Source organism: Chelonoidis abingdonii, chromosome 15, assembly GCF_003597395.2.
Source record: "Chelonoidis abingdonii isolate Lonesome George chromosome 15, CheloAbing_2.0, whole genome shotgun sequence".
NCBI lineage: Eukaryota > Metazoa > Chordata > Testudines > Testudinidae > Chelonoidis > Chelonoidis abingdonii.
Window position 1 is genome coordinate 52,399,904 of NC_133783.1, and position 19,592 is coordinate 52,419,495.

General features: G+C 37.8%; 1 protein-coding gene across 2 annotated transcripts in view; it reads right to left on the reverse strand.

The window, feature by feature from the left end:
• Positions 1-826: 826 nt before the first annotated feature.
• ATRNL1 (attractin like 1) overlaps positions 827-19,592 on the reverse strand; it is a 1,085,315-nt gene continuing 1,066,549 nt past the window's right edge. The window contains exon 29 of one of the 2 annotated variants that reach the window (XM_075072516.1): positions 827-4,583. In XM_075072516.1, coding sequence (XP_074928617.1) covers positions 4,459-4,583 — 125 coding nt within the window. In that variant the 3' untranslated portion in view covers positions 827-4,458. The remainder of the gene's footprint in view (positions 4,584-19,592) is intronic. The other variant, XM_075072517.1, reaches the window with a different exon arrangement.

Here is a 19,592-nt window from a genome sequence, read left to right on the forward strand (position 1 = left end):
GCACTTGCGTAATGCCATCCATCAAAGCATCAATGTTTTGCAGACATTAACAAACTAAGCCTCAAAATACCCTTTTTGAGTTGCTTTTGTTTGTTTAAATCACTACTTGACTGATAGAGAATCTGACACATAGCAAGTCTAGGGCACACATTTTCAAAATTAGCCTCAGATTTTGGATGCCCAAATTGAAACACAAGGGACTAGATTCACCACTGTCCTCTCCTTACTCTGGGTATTGGTGAGAGGTCCACTTTGCAACTCCCGAATACTGGCCCTGCTCCAAATTGCTCCAGCTTGCAACAGCTCTCAATGAGCCATTATAATGGTACAGAAGAGGTCACAAAATAGCTGTACTCAACTAAACACATGATTGCTGTGAGCAAAGATGGCAGAATCAAGTCTATGGAAAACAAATGAAAAAATATTAATTAATATGAGATGTTGGAAAGGCTTTATCTAGGGTTCTGGTTATTGTTCCTATAAGCAATATTTATTTGTCAGATGTATTCAAAATAGCTTTAGTGTCTACTGGCTTAGATGTCGTCCTACAGATATCAGCTGACACAAGTATCAGTATTTCACATCAGCAAATGCTGCATCCTTGAGGCTGAAAAGTTAAGGTCCATTTATTTTTTACATGACTGAATAGAAACTGAACATCCAGCCAGATTATTTTAGGGACTAAGCCAGAGATCGAGCCAGGTGGTTCTTGACCTGCAAGGATGCTTCGTCCATTTGAGATTTGTCTTCATGATGATTTCCTATATAAATGCCATACAATCTTGATAAGATGGCTCGCATGAAAAATGAGAGAGAGTGTAATATCTTTAACAGAGACTTTACCTTTATTGTCCAGAAACCCTTCAGGTGGTTTTAAAAAAACAACAACTGGTAATCAAATTAAATACATACTGACCGTATAATCTAAAGGAATACTGTCAAAGTTATTAGGCTTAAAAATTGAACCATTGTTAAAGTGATCCCAAAATTCTTACCCTCAGGATTCCAGACCTACAGTGTAAATTGTTTGGAAAATTAATCATTGCTGCTGATTTTATACATCAGACTCTATATATCAAGATCCAAACTTTTCCAATGTTCTACATTTTTGGTTCTACTATATAAATAGAGGGCCCCACTGTGAAAAAAAATGCAGTCAGATCTAAATCTGAACTTGCCCAGTTAAAGATATAAATCTGTCTCTTACAAAGAAATATAATTACTAGAACTCATTGCATTCTGAAGTGTAACTTATTTACACAGACTATATTCAAGTAGCTTCATGAGAGGGTACCCACACACACATGAGAAATGGAGAGATTGGTTCACCCATGCCACAGTATGCAATATATCTGTTACTTTGCTTTGAACAGTAATTTATAGCTGTGAATTTCCCCCTAGAAGTATCAATGACTGGTTTGCAAAGAAAATATATACAGATATCGAATCCTGATGGTCAGAATTTCACCACAGGGCCACTATTCAGATCAATTTTTAGCTTGGTATTCTTAGTCCAACATAAATCACACTAAAGTTACAAAGGGTCAATCAACATTTTCTGAATTTGATCAAGAGTTCAAAAATATTCTGGGAGCAAAGCACTGAACATTCTTGAGCATAAAGCAAATGAGAATATCTGTCACCTAGTGTACAGTGGTCACCGTTAAGAGTCAGTATTTGCCAATAACTGGCACAGTGTGGCACTGAGATACATCAGTATTTTCATAGACCTAAAACAAAGTAACCACAGTTACACAGATAATGTGGTTTGATTCCTGTTGCAAACTTCCATTTAATGGTGACCATTACATTAATATTTCTCTTTAATGCATTTACTTTTACTAATTTGTATGCAGGGAGCCTGGGAGAAGAATGATCATGGAAGTGGTAGAAAAAATACTCTGAATATAATGCACATGTTGAATGACCCCATGACACTGATACCTTACCTGAACAATAAAAACAACATGTTTTTAACTGATAACTTTATAAAATGCCTAATGAATATCTGCCCATCTCAAGTGCTACAATAAACATCATAATTCATTTAAACTTAAATTTACTTTTCAAGTAACATCAAACTCCAGGTTACTACAGGTAGATGCAATTCCCACTTGGGGATTTCAGACAGAGAAATCGCTCTGTAGAATACATGCCCTGTGTACCATGGGTCTCAGGTACACACAAAGAAATGTATATGTTTCATGTGTAATGTTTCAACAGAAAGATATTACAGAATTAGGGAAAAATTCCAGACAAGTGGTTTATTTTTCCTTTCTTTTTGAATGGCTAATTCACTATGCATACCAGTTCTACTGGCTTATTTTCCCTCAAGCAGTTCCGCATAAAAACTGACAGAAGGAGCTATTTTCAGAAGACTCTTTTTTCCAGGTTTTAAGTAGCATTGACTGAAAATTCACAAAAGAATCTTTCAAAATGAATCTTAGGTTTTAAGAAATAAGGATAGTCAATAAAAACACAATATCATAATGGCATTATTTTAGCTTAAGAATCAGTCATATTTTAAGATAGGAAAATACTGAAACAATCATGCCAGCTAAGGAATAATTATAGCATAATTCATAAATGCACAATTTGTCAAAATAATAAAGCAGTCATGGTAAAATGCAACCTAATAATCCTATACAACCATTGTTTTTAATATTTATTTAATTTTTACATTCAGTCTTCATCCAAATTAAGTGGAATAGTTTTCTGTATGAATGGCATTACAAAATAAACACTATCAACTCACAACAGGGCTTTATTACTGCAACTGCACCACCATGGCATGCAAGTAACTATGTAGTCAACTGCAAACAGTAAAATGTCATCACCTTCCTGAAATAAAAAAGAAAATGAAAAATACAGCTATAGTAGTAAACATCAATTATATTTTTATATCTTTCATATTTACCAAAACTCTATCATATACAAGAGGCATTTATACCTCTGTGGCTGTCTCCTACATTAGCACCTTGGCAACCGTGGAGGTGATAAACTTCACTTCTGAGCAAGAGCTAACAAAACTATTGGTTTCACATAAACCATCATCAACGTTTAATGCATAAATGAGAATAAGACCCATCTGCTACTTCCCCCCTTTAACAGTCTCTTTTTCTTTTGCTGTATTTCAGAATTATAACTAACCGAAAATACAGCGAGGTGGGCCATATGAAGCTGTTTACTGGAGTTTTTACAATGGTGAACAAGTTCCTCAAAGCTTGTTAGACTAATGCCTACTAGAGAGGATGCTTTTCTGTTAGCTTTTTTGTTGTTGTTGAGCATTGATTTGGTGAGGTCCCATATTGGATGGATGATATCAGAACCACTGTTGGAATCAAGCTGGCTTTTGGAAGTTTATTATATGAATTTTGTATGCAGGATATTTCTTTAAAAAGGATGAGAGTGAAGATCAGATGAAATTCTGCAGCTGGAAAAGGAAGGTCAGGGGAAGATCATAATTTATTATTTACTGTTATTATGGATGGGTCCATGTGCTATTTGAGGTGCAACCTATTTGCTGGGAGGTGAGGACAATGATTTACAGTCACTTTAGAATATTACAGTATTGAAGCAGAAGCAGGTATACTACTTCAAAGTAACAGTAAGTTAAACTCTCCTTAGGCTTGAAATCTTGGAGATAGCTTTCGGAAAGGATAGAATTTTCCATGCTCAATCAGCTATGATAATTAGTTGGTATGGAAGACCAACATATACTCTTTACAATACATGTCGGTCAGAATTCTAATGAACTTCTTATGAAGTGAAATACTGAAATCCACCCATCATCCTGATGTATCCCAGATTGTATGTCAGGGCCTTTCAGAAGGTAAAAAAAAAACATGATATGCTTTAATCAGGTTTTTAATATGATACGATCATCAAAATATATCTTTGCTCTTTTGCTTGGCTACACCTACATACGGCTTAATTCAAAATCTACCTTCAGATTTGGGCAATGATAAAATAACCCTTAAATCCACATCAGCATCTTCAGTTCCCGCTTTCTGTAGGGTATTTTAACACCAATTAAGAGAAGAAAACCGTACAATTCTCATCATTACACTAAGCTCTACAAAAATGTCTTTTAGTGTCCTGTGAATAGTTTAGTTTTCAATTATACAATTTCCTTCTACATTACAAAACAATGTGTAGTCTTTCCTAGATGTACTCAATGCCCAACCCACCCCAATAAATACTCAGCATTGAGACAAGTATTTCATTTATTTCTAAACAAACTCATCAAATAGACTTATATTTGCCATAAGATTGTTCTGCTGTGGGGAATAGCAGGCTGCAAGTGTGAATATAATAGAACGCATTACTTATCATCATCATCTTCATCATCATAATCCATAGGTCTGCCTCCAGAAAAACTGAGGCTGTAGTATAGCTTTCAATGGAAGCCATTTAAAAGGAAAACATTACAGACTGTACAAGTGCATTTTCTGGACCTCACACACAAGTTCCTTGACGTGTTGAAAGATGATGCTTTCGATTTCTGACCCCTGAACTCTTATCTTTACAGTCTGCAGGCTTCTGTTGGGAAATGTCTATCAATGCACTTGCAATTGCAAGACCTGTAAGAAAAATAAAAAAACAATACATAATTTAGTTCCCAGTGGTGAGACTTCAACAGCACTGTGTTTGTTCCTTTCATGTCCAGTCTTTTATACTTTTCCAGCAAGTCATCAGCTACTTCAATGGGAGATGGGAAGCTAACAAACATTTTCCTATTATCTAATATGTTTTTCTTGTAATTGGGAACAAGAGGGGTGAAAGGTAGTATGGTGTGGTTATAGGGCACTAGGTTGGAAATGAGAAGGGCTTAGTTCCATCTTTTCTCTGCCACTGACTTCCAGTGTGACTTTGGTCAAGCCACTTCAACACTCTGTGCCTCTGTTTTCTTTGTTTGTCTTGTTTATGTAGACAGAAGTTCTTCGTGACAGGGACTGTCTTTTACTATGTGTTTCCACAGTGCCTAGCACAGTGGGGCCCTGTGTTCAGCTGAGATTTTAGGTGCTACTGTAATATAAATGACAACAACAAAAAGAAACCTGTAATTTTTTGGAAACAGTGTGAGCAAGGTAGAAACCAAGTAAAGCCTCCAGGCCAAATTCTGTTCTCAGTTATACTGTGTGGAACCTTGCAACACTCGTTTATCAAAGAAACATTTTGGTAGCGGCTTGCGGTCTGTCCATACTTTGTGTCTGCGACTTCCTAATATATGTAATAAAGTAAAAGCTACATGGATTGTGGAAAACCAAGTGCAAGAGAAAGTGATAGACAACTTGTAAGCATCTACAAACCTTTTATGCAGCAAGTGACTTTAATACTGGAGTTCATCTGCATAAAAACAGAGTTAGCCTAATATTTTAAAGGGACACACACGTGATGACATAGTAGAATGAAGAAGTAAACTATTTGTTTTACAATATTTCACTAGAATTGTAATCAAAGGACATTTTTAGTCCAAATAGCTTTAATTAAAGAAAGAGACCAGCTTTAAGGAAACCATTAAACACAGCCTCAGCAAAATAGACATTTTTAGTACAAAACATGTACTTTCTTTATAAACTTGTCTAATTCGCTGGGACAGTGGTGTGAAATTGTTAATGGCTTTAGGGAATTAAAAATAAGGATGAGAATGAAAAATGATTTGATCTTGGTATATCAGAGGTCTTACCATAGGAGACACAAAATCAGAGAAATTATAGATGAGTTGTTAAGAGATAGTCAAACACGATGGTAATAGTTTATGTAAAATATTAGCAGCAACAGGTCACAAAAACACATTGTTTTATTTTTCAAACTCTGATGGAGTAACTGATTCTTGATTTCACAACATTCAGGCACCAATATAACCATAACTAATTATAATAGTGTGGACAAACACAGTACAGGCTTCTCCTTGAAGCTCACTCAATGCACCTTAGTTGCAGATACTGCCACTGCTAATCTACTCTAGGACCTTTTAAAATAGCTTCCAGTATTTGTAACAAATAATGTGTATTATTGTTTTTACATGGACTGAGTTTTATCTATCACAAAATCCAATTTTCAGTATAATTCCTCAACCATTATCTCATTGCATCACCTAGCTGATTATAAGTGAAAAGGCATAATTTTCAGTGTTTCTTTGTGACTCTAAGGTCTGGTTTACTTACACCAAATACACTGCCAGAAAGAAACCAAGCGGTTCAGGTTGCCAATATACTGGAAATTCTGTGCTAATCCAAAACTGTAATAGTATCTTGCCTATCTCACAAGGATGTTGCAAGATATAATTAGTTAACGTGCATACAACTCTGAAAATGCAAATTGCTATATTCTGTAGAAGTGTTAAGTGCTATTATCATTTTTATGTTTCAGGATATGCAAGGGCCAAGATTAATTAAGTAATTTTTCTCACATACACACACACACATATATTTCCTGGCATTAGTTAGTGATCCCTAAAATTGGACACTGATATATGAAATTATAAAATACCTTTGAGGCACCTTTAAAACATTAGCGTATCTGATGTTACTAAAGCCAGGGATAAAATCTAAGTGACATTTTTTATGCTTCCCTATATGTTACTCTGTTTTTAACAGCTAGGCTTAGCTAGTATGTTAAATGGATTATATATTAGGAAGAAAACATTTCTTCCAATTATTGGTATGTGATTTTTTTTTTTTTTGTTAGTATGCTTGATTGCATGCTGCTCACTCCACTCTGTGTAACTAACATACAGGAAACACTGTTTCCTTCAAATCTAATGCTTCATACTGGGGCATGCTGGCATGCTGTTAGAGTTTCATTAAAATCAGGTCACTCCAGAAGATCATTTTTCAAAACGTCACACAAATCATCTGATGAAATTTACTTATTGTGTTCTCTAGGCCCAGCACAGTTCCTTGTTATCAAAGCAATACAATTAACTAGGGGAACAATTCATTATTTCAGACTGGCAGTCTAAAGGAATTTCATTTACTAAGTCAAGATGATGCACAGAAGCTGCAGGCAAGCAGAATTTACATCAAAATACAACTGAATGTTTGATAAAAATGCTGGGGTTTAAATATTTATTGTAAACTTTAGCTTTATTTTCTAGGCTTTTGTTCCTAAAATGTCAAAAAACTAAGATGATTAAAGCTGGAAATGTAAATCCTATGATGCTCAAATCTGCCACCTCCATTTTCACAGCCAGTTTAGTTTACCTGTGTTCTTTACATACTAGGCTATGTCTAAACTAGAGACTTTACAAAAGGAAAGCTGGACTGAGGCAGCTGCATCGCTGTAAGATCTCTTATGTAGCTCTTCCGATGACATGATTAAACCACCCCCAATGAACGGCAGTAGCTATGGAGGTGGGAGAAGCTCTCCCGCTGATGTAGCGCTGTGCACACTACCACTGATGCCGACAAAACTTATGTTGCTCTGTGGGGTGTTTTTTTCACACCCCTGAGTGACATACATTTTCTGACATAGCTTTAATATTTGCCAAACCACAACATTATCTCATTCCTTCTTATCTGTGGGTAGAGCATCAGTAAAGAGCATCCATGCACAGAGAAGAACTGCTAATGGTCTGAGGTCTGGAAATTCAAGTCCAGTCACAGAACTAGATCTATTTTTAAGCTGCATAGAACTAGGTCAAGTTATTTTCATAATCCTTTTTGGAAAAAACAATCTAACTTGTTTTACAGATATGCATGGAAAGATATGGTAATTTAAAAGGGAGCTCAGCCAAATATGTCACTGTAAAGTATATAGGTTTTTAAAGACAAATGCATTCACAATGAGAAAAATATGAGAGAAAACAATATGAACTTGGTTATCTTTTTTTAGAAATATAATCTTTCCTAATGGAAGTTAAATGGTAATAGTTGATTGTCAAGCAGTAACTGCCTAATCATAAAATTACTGGTGTGTGGGTATGCTGTTGTTGTTTTAACAATTATGCAAAACAATTAATAAGTACAGGAATAAAATACAGCACATCAAATGAGATTGCCTTGCAAAGTGCACTCCCAATTTGTATACAAACACAGCACTTTCTTTTTGCTTTTCAACAAAAGCCTCTGAAAAGTCATTCATTTTGAGATGCTCTCCTCCCAGTCTCTGCAAAAGCAGGCAGTACTATATATTTTTATTTTCCAGCAAAACAGCTTCATTAGGCGTGAAAGGTTAATTGCAGGTTTAAGTGCAGTTCAGGGAACAGTGCATGGGTCTGTAGTGACTAGAACAGTCTGCTACAGGAAGGCTGAGCACTATAAACTGTTTGCCCTGCTCAAATGTTTTACTACCTCATTTACTGACTGTCTTTTTTTACTGCTTGTATTTGTAGTTCTCCTAAGCCTTTAATAGCTATAGTTTTATTTCACTGTAATCAGATTTAAATGGAAATACCCATGCTGGGATGTTTAAATGTTTTGCCTGAGTGTATACAGCTACATACGAACTGATGTGAGATTACACTATCCTTCAGAGTAAGAAACTGTTTGCAGTGCTGTTGTAGCCCTATTGGTCCTAAGATAGGAGAGAGACAAGGTTAGTGAGGGAGTATCTTTATTAATTCAACTTCTATTGGTGAAGTTTTTGAGCTACACAGAGCTCTTCTTCAGGTCTGGGAAAGGTAATCAGAGTTTCAAGGTGGAACAGTTTGTTAAGCATAAGCAGTTAACACATATTGCCAGAGACAATTCAAGATGAAGTGAGCAACAAACACCTCTTCAGTCATAGTACAAAGGAGGGTTAATGAGTTACAGATTTTGTGTCACTGTTGGGTCCATAATTTTAGTGTCCAGCAGACCAATGAATTTAAGCTCCCAGCCTGCTCTTTTGAAGAGGTTGGCCAGGTTTCCCATGAGGACAAGGATTGAGAGGTCAGATATGGATCGATCATTTTGTGAAAAGTATTTGCCCCTAGGTGATAGAGTGTCTTTGTCTTTTATTTTTCTCAGGGAGTTCATTCAACAGCATAGCAACTGTTTGGTGTCATCCACATAATTGTTGTTGGGGCATTTGATACACTGGATGAGGTATACCATGTGTTGTGATAGGCATGTGTAGGACGCGTGGTTCTTGAAAAGTGTGTTGTGCGGGCTGTTGATCATTGTAACAGTGGAAATATGTCTGCAGATTTTGCATCTGTTGTTATGACAGGGTATGGTGCTGCTTTGAGTTGGTCAGTACTGGTCTGCCGGAAGCTTGCTTCTGATGATGAGCTTGGCGAGGCTGATGTTTGAAGGCCAGAAGAGGAGGTTTATGAAAGATTTCTTTCAGGATGTGGTCCCCATCAAATATGGGTTGTAAGTGTTCACTGATATCCTATATAAGTACTAGTGTGGTGTAGTAGGTGACTCCTCCCATATTGAAGCAGGTTCTTTTGGGGTGGTCTGTTCTCTGGTCAAGTAGTATTGTTTGGTGAAGATGCCTTTAAGTGTGTTATTCTGTGGTATCACAGTACATGGCTGTAGATAACAAACTTCTTGATGTGTCTGGGGTAATGAGTGGCTCTGTGAAGGTAAGTGTGACGATTCATGGGTTTCCTGAATACAATTGTCTGTGGGATTCCATTACTGAAGTTGATTGTGGTGGCCAGGAACTTGATGCTGATGTCAGAGTGTTCTAGAAACAGTTTGGTGGATGGGTGTGGTTGTGGAACTTGTGATGGAAATCTATAAGGGAGTTTAGGTCATCTGTCTAGAGCAGGGGTCGGCAACCTTTCAGAAGTGGTGCACTGAGCCTTCATTTATTCACTCTAATTTAAGGTTTCGCGTGCCAGTAATACATTTTAACATTTTTAGAAGGTCTCTTTCTATAAGTCTATAATATATAACTAAACTATTGTTGTATGTAAAATAAATCAGGTTTTTAAAATGTTTACGAAGCTTCATTTAAAATTAAATTAAAATGCAGAGCCCCCAGACTGGTGGCCAGGACCCAGGCAGCAAGAGTGCCACTGAAAATCAGCTTGTGTGCCGCCTTCGGCACACGTGCCATAGGTTGCCTACTCCTTGTTTAGAGAATGAAAATATCATTGATGTATCTCAGGTATATCACTGGTTTAATGGTGCATTTTTCCAAAAAATAACATTTTAAAACTTGGTCTTATTTGCTGGCTGCTGGTATATTTAAACTTTTTCCTCTATAATTCATTTAATGAAAATATTATTGAGTTCATAAAGATGCCTTTTGTTAAAATTGTGGATGTTAAAGATGACCTGCTATGCCTGACTATCTAGGTAACTGAAAAACATTCTTCCATTTAAATATATATTATTGGGAGATAAAATTCTGGATAAATGTCTTCATTAGATTAAATTGTAGGCATTTTCACTGTTATGCAGAACCAGACAATCTATAATGCGGAGGACACTACAATAACTAGAGCTCAAAAAGATCAATTAGGTTTGTTTGCTATCCTAACAAAAAAAGAAAAAAAAACTGGTTAAGGTCACATGAAGCAATGAAAACAAAATGACAGCATTGTAACCGAGGTGGAGAGATTTACAAGAGAAAAGACTGGGTCAATAGTATGCTATTAAACCAATAGTTTCAATCTTCAGCACTTTGCACTGTTACTTCAGTTTCATTTGTTGACTTGTTAAAAAGATACTGTACAAGCTAAGTATAGTAATGGACAAAGTGTCACTGCATTAGTCCAAGAGACTCATTTTCGTCACACAACCCAATGCCCACTAACATTCATGCAAATGAATCTGAACAGTTTTAAAACATACTGAGTAAATGATGGGAATTACAGGCAGTAATCAGTGTTTAATGCAGATCACCATAGTGCTTAATGAGTACAGATTTGTTCTGATCTCATCAGTATTACCTGTAATTCCATATTGGGAATTTTCATAGATTATCAGGGTTGGAAGGGACCTCAGGAGATCATCTAGTCCAACCCCCTACTCAAAGCAGGACCAATTGCCAAATGGCCTCCTCAGGGATTGAACTCACAACCCTGGGATTAGCAGGCCAATGCTCAAACCACAGAGTTATCCCTCCCCCCCTTAGGGTTCTGCCACTTATTATTATTTCAAGACTATAAAGCACTTTTTATATATGGAGATGTCTTGGTTCATCAAATCCAAATCATTTAGTGCTTTTTTCAGTTATATCTTAGCTTGATATAATGGTTCACATTCCTTGTTAACCTGTGTGAATGCACACTGGATCAGTATACATTCATTATTTAAAGATAGAAACATATACGGAATCGACACTATATTGCTTGGGAGTTTAACTTTCAAAACAGATGATAATAAAGCTGCTTCTGGGCATTCACTGGAACTATTCTCATCCTTTCTCTGAGGCATTGCACCAAGAATATTCCTACCTAGTTCTGATGCTCAGGTGGAATTTTAAAGATCCAGTGACACTTCCAAAAGGCAATAGCTCCTACTTCGTCATTAACACTCTTTTCTCAATCAGAGGACAAAGCATTGTCTTGCAATTAATTTACACAACTGAGGGCCACAAAGGCCAGGGTGTTCCTACCACAGACTGCCTGTGGGACTTTCAGCAAGTCACCTAACTACCCTATGCCTCTGTGAGACAGGGATAACACTTTTCGGTTATGTATCACAGAGGTGTCCTGAGTCTACATTAAAAAATAAATTCTAAAGCAGGGGTAGGCAACCTATGGCACGCATGCCAAAGGCAGCAGGTGAGCTGATTTTCAGTGGCACTCACACTGCCAGGGTCCTGGCTCCCGGTCTGGGGGACTCTGCATTTTAATTTAATTTTAAATGAAGCTTTTTATACATTTTAAAAAATGTATTTACTTTACATACAACAATAGCTTAGTTATATATTATAGACTTATGGAAATAAACCTTCTAAAAACGTTAAAATGCATTACGGGCACGCGAAATCTTAAATTAAAGTGAATAAATGAAGACTCAGCACAGCACTTCTGAAAGGTTGCCAACCCCTGTTCTAAAGCCCTTTGAGAGCTCAGTCATAAGATGTTACAAAAATATCCAGTATTATTTTCATGTTTTAATGACATTAATATGAAAATCACATACAACTCCCAAACCAGGTAATATTCAACTATTGAGGGTGGGTGTCAGCGTGAAAGTTAATTTGGGTGAGATACATGTGCATACCTGAGATAATTTGCATAGATTAAAATAATTCCACAATAAGACCAATATATCCTCCAAACCCCAATTTACTTTTAAATGTTTTCTGCTTTCTGATATCTTCATGGGCTGCCTGCTGGGTCCCTGCCACTCCAGGATTTTCTAGAGTGACCAACTAACATACTTTCCCCATTAGTCATCTTCAAAGATGAGGGAACAGCAAGAAGACCCAATGCTTAGCTAACCTTTAACCCCCTTCTCCAGAAGAACAGAGATATCGAAAGAATTTTTGAGAACTCCTCTTCTTGCTTGCTGTGCATGTGGTGTGGCCTGGCATTGCTTATAGAATGAGAACAGCTTGCAAACACATGAAAACAACTGAGAAATCACTTTGGGCAAGTGACCTCATAATTTCCCATTTCTTGAGGGATGATGGTAACTCCTACTCAGCAAAATATGGGAAGACAATAAAGACAGCAGGGAATATGCCTTTTTGTTATGTACATAATTTACATTGAAATAAATAAAAATATGGGACAGCGCCCATAGAAATAATTAATAATACAAGAAAGCAGGTCAGTGGTGATATGCTAGTAGATAGGAGATCTGAGGTTCCTTTGTGTCTGACTTCATAGAGATACTTCCAAATCCTGTTGCCAATCTGCGGGGATTGAGGACAGTTACAGTACAGGGTCCTCTAAGAAATTTGCTGGTTCTGTCAATTTGCAAGATACAGAAGCCAACTATTATGGGATCAGGCAGATAAAATAGCAAACCTTAAAATATTTGGCAAGGCACTATAAAAATATCTTTGTGCTCTGAGAGGCCTGCTGCAATTTCTGCATACGGTTAGATGCTGCTTGCCTCCAGCCAGCCAATATGACACATTTCTAGTCCACTCAAATTCTTTCAGGAACTGGGGTCTAGATGTACAATTAGTTATAAAACAGAGTGAATATGATAAAAAGATGGGACTACAGAACATAACAAGTGTATAACATCAGTATATCTGGGGGATCGTCAAAGGGGCCTTAAAGAATTAGGCACCAAACTCCTATGAAATTCAATGGGAATTTTTGAAAATCTCTCCCTTTTATGGTTGCCGCTTTTTCCTCCTCATACTACACTCCCCATACCCCACTATGCTATCTGTAAATTAAATTTTAAGCTCGTCTAGGTAGAGACGTGTCTTTGTTATATATTGGTAAGGCACCCAACATACCTATGCTGTTGTATAAACAGTAATAATATTTGAGCACAGTTGGACCTACAATACTTGAAGACTAAATCAGCATTGGCAGCATTTTCCATGTTTTCTTGTCTTTTCATCCAGAATTTACTTCCCAGGTCAAGGACTGGTAAAGCTCGAACACAGGAGGGAATTTCAAGTGTAACAGCTATATCTGGATGCATGAATTATGATGTTATGAGCCAAATTTGATCTTTAAAAATGCCAGATATCATTTATCTGACTAAATCGGGAAGAGGGAAAGACAACTTCAGGCTGCGATAGGAAAATTATTTTGTCTTGCTATGAAAGATGTTCAAGTACATTATTCAATTTTTTGCAATTTATTCTGGTGGCCCACTTAGGAAAGCTTGATATCATTTGTGTAGTCTTATTTATTACATTATTGATTCCACAACTTCGAAAGAGAAGTCATGGTCTGCTGGAGAGGATATACCTCAAAGTGTGAAAGTGACCAACTCAAAACCCTGCAATACCTAACCTCAGACATTAGGACTGTATTAGGATAAGTATGCCTAGAGGTAGATATTTATACATATAATAATGGCTCCTGTAGCTACAATAGTTATCAATAACCAAGCTTCAACTATTACACAGATCACCATGTGTGATCAGGAAAGACATTATTATCACACAATATCAATAATTAGGAGCATTATAAGCAGTCTGTTGTCTTGATCTGAAGTGTCTTACATTGGCCTCCATTACAGACAGGATACTACTCTTGTTAGACTATTAGTCTATTCCATTATAGCTTTTTTTGGTAACTAAGCACAAAATGATAATAAAAAATGAGGATAGGCTTAACTCTTAATTTCATTGCTTTTGTCAATAAGATAGATATTTTACATGACATGATAATAGATTGTATAAACATTTTTATATTTTAATTTTTCAATGTCAGTGATTAGTTTTGCATTTAATCAACCATTACATTTTCTGTCATGCATCTACTTCTTGATTATGAGCTGGAGTTTTAAACAGAAGTCTCAAAAACAAAAATTACTTATAATTCTTGGGAAAAAGCATATGTTACAATACACAAGAAAGGTGCACTGAACTACAATAAAAAGAACTATCAAACACAATAAAGCAAATCACCTGTAATTTATCTATATTTTTCATTTTTAGTAAAAATATTTTTTTAAGAGTAGAAAATGAAGAACTTCTAAAATGTTTAATCTGTTCCGAAGCTTTTAAAAACCTCAAACTAGTTAAATGGACATGTGGCCTACAACTGTATGCTTGTTAAAAATGCATGTAATTACATAGATTTCATTGCACAGCAATGTTTCAAGCATGTTGTTTCCATCTAAATTACTAAAATTCCAGTTTGACTATGTCTCTACTCAGTAACATTGAATCCTTTACCCTTGTGTTATAAATACATGTGTATTCTCGTGATGTGCAGCACTTCAACTTGTTTTCAAGAAAAACACTATAAACTAATTTGCTACTCTACAAGAATTTGGTGAGATGCTTTAATTGTGCAGGAATTTAATTTGGTCCTGTGAACCCCTTTCTGCAGAAGAGGAAACTCTTATTTGGAATGATGACAAAGTACTATTTTTACCAACTTTAAGTTAAACCAATGTAAATATAGACAAGTTAGAGTGTAAACACAAATTAAATTCTAAATTCTTCTGCTTCGAAGTCCAAATAACAGCTAAGGCCCCAAAGGGGAAACTTATGAACCTCTTTCTTGGTCAGGAGGCACATTTTGTTTTAAGCTTCCACAAAACACTGAGTATCCCCCAATATACTTTTAGTTTCTCGTATAGATTTCCAAAGCAGAGGCAATGGGCAAAACACATTTTCTTGGGATCCTGCACATGAAAGAGAGAAAATTGAAGATATAAAAATTCATAAGTGTTCATGAATCATGGAACTTCAGACACAAAGTTTAGAGCTCCGTTTTTATCCAGATCAAGTCATCTGTATTGGTGATTTTAATTGTCATTAGAAAAGCTAAAGTCTTGCTAAAAATGGTTAACAGGATGAACATGAGTTAGACACAGATTTCTCTTGTATCAGCTGGATATGCCAGAGACAGCCCTGTATTACAATGCTGAACTATAATTTCTTTTGACTTTTGCTAATGATGCTATTCCACAAATCTGGTCTTTGATGCCATGTTCCGCCCCCACTAGCTATTTCCACAGTTGCCCATTCTCAGTACAATTGGATGTTCTGTGTGTATAGAGCTGCACTCAGTTTGACTGTGAATGAATATTTAACCAAATCCTGATACCGGAATTTTCTGAATAACTCTTCAAAGATCCACAGGAAAATGAATTGTTGAGACGTGACACTATTCTACCCCAGTAATAACTAGTACTGCAATGTTGTCATTTCTTATCCCTCTTTTTTGTGGCCAGATCTGATATGTTTGCTAGAATGGGTTTGGAGAAGAAGGGGAGGATATGAGAACATCCTGCTGCCTTTTGGTCCTTCCGACTGACTCTCTTGCTTTCTTCTTTGCTCTTCATGTCAGACTCTCTCACTAGGATTCCTCTACCCCAATATCAGATCCCTCTTCCGCTCAGGATGGAACTATAGGCTTAAGGTTTCTCTATAGAGGCCAATCCTACTCCCACTCAAAACAATAACCATATTATTCCATTTACTTCAAGGAAGCAGGATCAGGACAGTAATATCTAAGAACTTTGCTTGTTACTGCCCTCACTCTTGCAAATCTGTATACTAAAAGTATTACTTTGCTATCTACAAACTTTATTTAAAAAAAGCAGTGATGAATATCTTTATGCACACAAATTATCATAGAGGTGTGTTGAGATTCTGGTACACTGGTTTAATCATCAGTAGATATTCTATCTGCAGTACTTTTTCCATAATTTATGTGCTCTAATTCATATGTTCTGTTTTGTGAAGTTGACTAACTACTGGAAATGTTTTTTTGAGTTCGACATCCTGCTGCAGTATATCATTGCTTTATCCACTATTTGGCTTTGGCCAAATAACATTTCCAGTTATTCAGTATTCAGCCAAATTATACAGCTAAACATTACGTATATCCCTAGTTACGTACCCTGCAGCCACTCTGACAAACAAACGATCTTAGGAATGTGATACAGAATTAAGCCATATAGACAGACAGTGCCTAGAATTTTGAAAGATATGTTGAAAACAGATTATTGAGATGATACCTTCAGGGTCCCAAACATTTGTAATGTATGACTAGTGAGATTTTCTGCCTCCCTTAATGCCTGACACTCAGGAAAAAGGGAGCCAACACCCTACTCTCGACACTGGGCCAGGTCCATTAGCAAAGAGGGCACAACCTTATACAGTACACTGATTTTACCAATTCTAGCAGAAAAGCCCATGAATATGGTTACAGGCTTGAACCACAAGAACATATTCTGCCAGAGGAGCTAATATACATGAGAAAAATGTTACAAAACAAACATTTTATACAAAAGACCCCTTCAGAACCCTGCATGGGCACTCAGAGTAATTATGTAAGGTCCTTTATTTTTGAGAAATAGTATATGTGCCTGTTCATCTATTTGTTTTCCTGAATCTTTTATACTAGAACTTTGACAAGCAAGAAGGCATGATTGAACCAAGTCTGATCCAAGGTTAGATTAATGAGTCAGAGCATGGTCAGCAAACATGCAGCATGGGGCCCAACACTCACGTCACCTTAGACCAGTGGTCCCCAAACTGTGGGGTGTATTCCCCTAATGAGGCATAGAGGGATGTCAGGGGAGGGTGGAGAGGGAGTGCTACCCAGCCTGATTCTGCCCCTAGCTGTGCCCCCAGCTCCGCTCCCAGCCCCGACCCTGGCTGCGGACCCTGGCTTGGTCTTGACTCCACTCCCAGCCCAGGGGGTAGGGTATTGGGGGGCGTGGACATATTAAATTATTGGTAAGAGGGGGCTTGAAAGGAAAAGTTTGGACATCACTGCCTTAGACTTTTATAAACATAAAAAGTTTAAAAAACCCATAATAAAACTCACAGGCCTAAACAAAAGTGGAATCTCACCCACATTGTGCTGGCTTGCGTATTTCCAATTATTGAAACCTCACACCACAGTGACCCTTTTCCTTGGCAGATTGTTCTATGACGCTGTGCAGCTCCAACCTCAATGTCACATCTTTCTCATTTGCAAGGAGAGCAAGTTCACTCAGCCATGTCTGTGACCGTGTTGAACACAAGTAGTTTTTAATACGTCAGTGCACTCGTTGCACGTTCAGCACTAGCCACTACAATGGGTGTGGTGAGGGAGTTGAAACAACATTTCCATTTCTGGTAAATCAACAAGGGGACTTGACATTATGAAATCAAAGTAGCTCTGGACTCCATGTGACAAACTGAACACCTCTGTGTCCTTTGTAAAATAATACATCTTGGAAGAGAATCCCCTGAACCAAGTCTTTTCCCATGAGATTAAGAACTTCCTCCTTTGATTCTTCTGAAGTTAGATTCTGAAGTTGCCTGGGATGGAGGAAGCCAAATAGATTAGCTTCCTATTGAAATCACTCATATAAAACTGAATCTTGATAGTGACTTATCACATGAGAACTTCAAACCTACTTCAGCAGGATGACTGCTTCGACCTGCTCCATTGCTGACCTGCTCATCTAGGATCTTTAGTTTTGCTCCTTTCAAGTTAATCTACAGGGTTTGGGGGTTTTAAATCATCTATGGGATCTGTGGCTTTGTTGGCTTGTAGCTCATGTCATAGGGTCTTCAGCTGTGCTGGTTTCAAGGAAAGTTTCTCTGGAAATATCAACTACAGGTGCAACATCAGTGGTATGTACAAATCATTTTCCTGACTTAAACCATGACAGGATGACAGACTCATGCTTGCTGAACTGAGATGCAGTTCGTGACTTTCTACTTCAGGCTGCAGGTTGATCAGGAACTTTACAAAATGATAGTTTCTGCTGCTTAGGATCTTTGGAAGCAGTTTGTAATAACAAAATCTTTTTCTTTTCATTTTCTAAAACCAAACTTGTATTCATATTTATGGGGTTTGTTTTAGTATAACTTCCAGTATGAGAATAATGAAGTTGAAAGTATAGCCCTAAATAAAATATATTTTTGTGCTACTTAATTTATCCATCAGTTGTGGGAGTATCCTAAAATAATGTTGATTTTCTGTGCAGAATCTAGCAGAGATAGGCAGAAATAGAGTGGGGCTGGCTGGGAAGAGTGCTGTGGTTCTGGAGAGAGGCCAGAGCACACAGACACATATCTCTCAGAGTCCCGCGGCAAGAGGATGTTATGGAGGCTATGGAAACAAACTAACTACATTTCCTAACAGCAGTCCTTTCAATGCTGGAGCATGCTCAGTGGCTGCAGGATCGGAGAAGGAAAGTTCTACCATCACAAGCCACTGTGTTCTGGACATGCTCAAATGCTATTGGATTTTGCAAAGCACTGCAGGACAGGTGGGTGTGGGTCCCCTAGGACTCCTATAAAAATGGCAGCTAATGGCCAGGGGCTGTGTTAGACACATGCAACTCATGCAACTGCATCAGCCCTGAGGCAGTGACGGGGACCCTGGGCTATGGTGACTGACTAAGTTACTTGTGAGTGTGTGGCTCCAGAATCCAGTGAGGATGAGGTGAGATGGCAGTGGCAGAGGAATAGTTGGTGCAACTGTTCAGTGGCCTGAGAACTTGGAGGACCCCTGCATGCTCAGGGTTACTTGGCCACACAACATATGCCCAGTGCAGCCTGCTGGAAGCTCTAGGAAGAGCAATGCACCGGTCTCCACTACCCACATTTGAATTTGCCTGGGGAGGGAGACTCCAAAATGGTGTCTCTGCCATGCATTATGATTAGTGGGACCGCCAATGGCGGATCCTACATTTTGGTTGGAAGCCCCTCCTCCCATCCCATTGCCTGGGCAAATTCAAATGTGGGCAGCAGGAATCTGCGCACTGCTCTTCCTAGTGGCTCTGACTTATGCTCTGCTGGGAACAGCAGTGGTTCGTGGCTCTAGCTCCTGCTACACTCATTCTGGCTTTGGCGGGAACAATGGTGATGGCTCTAGCAGCAGCAGCCCTGGCACAGGGCTTGGGGAGCACAGTATGGAGCTGGGAGGAGAGGAGGAACAAAAGTGAGGGAAAGAGGGAAGTGAGTTTATTTGAATATGGGGTATATGTGGGTGCCCACAATGGAAACCTGCCCCGGGGCCCATCTTTTTGTTCTTCGGCCACTGACAGATAGGAGAAGGAGAGGAGGAGTCTTGGACCAGGTGGGGCCCAGTCAGCATG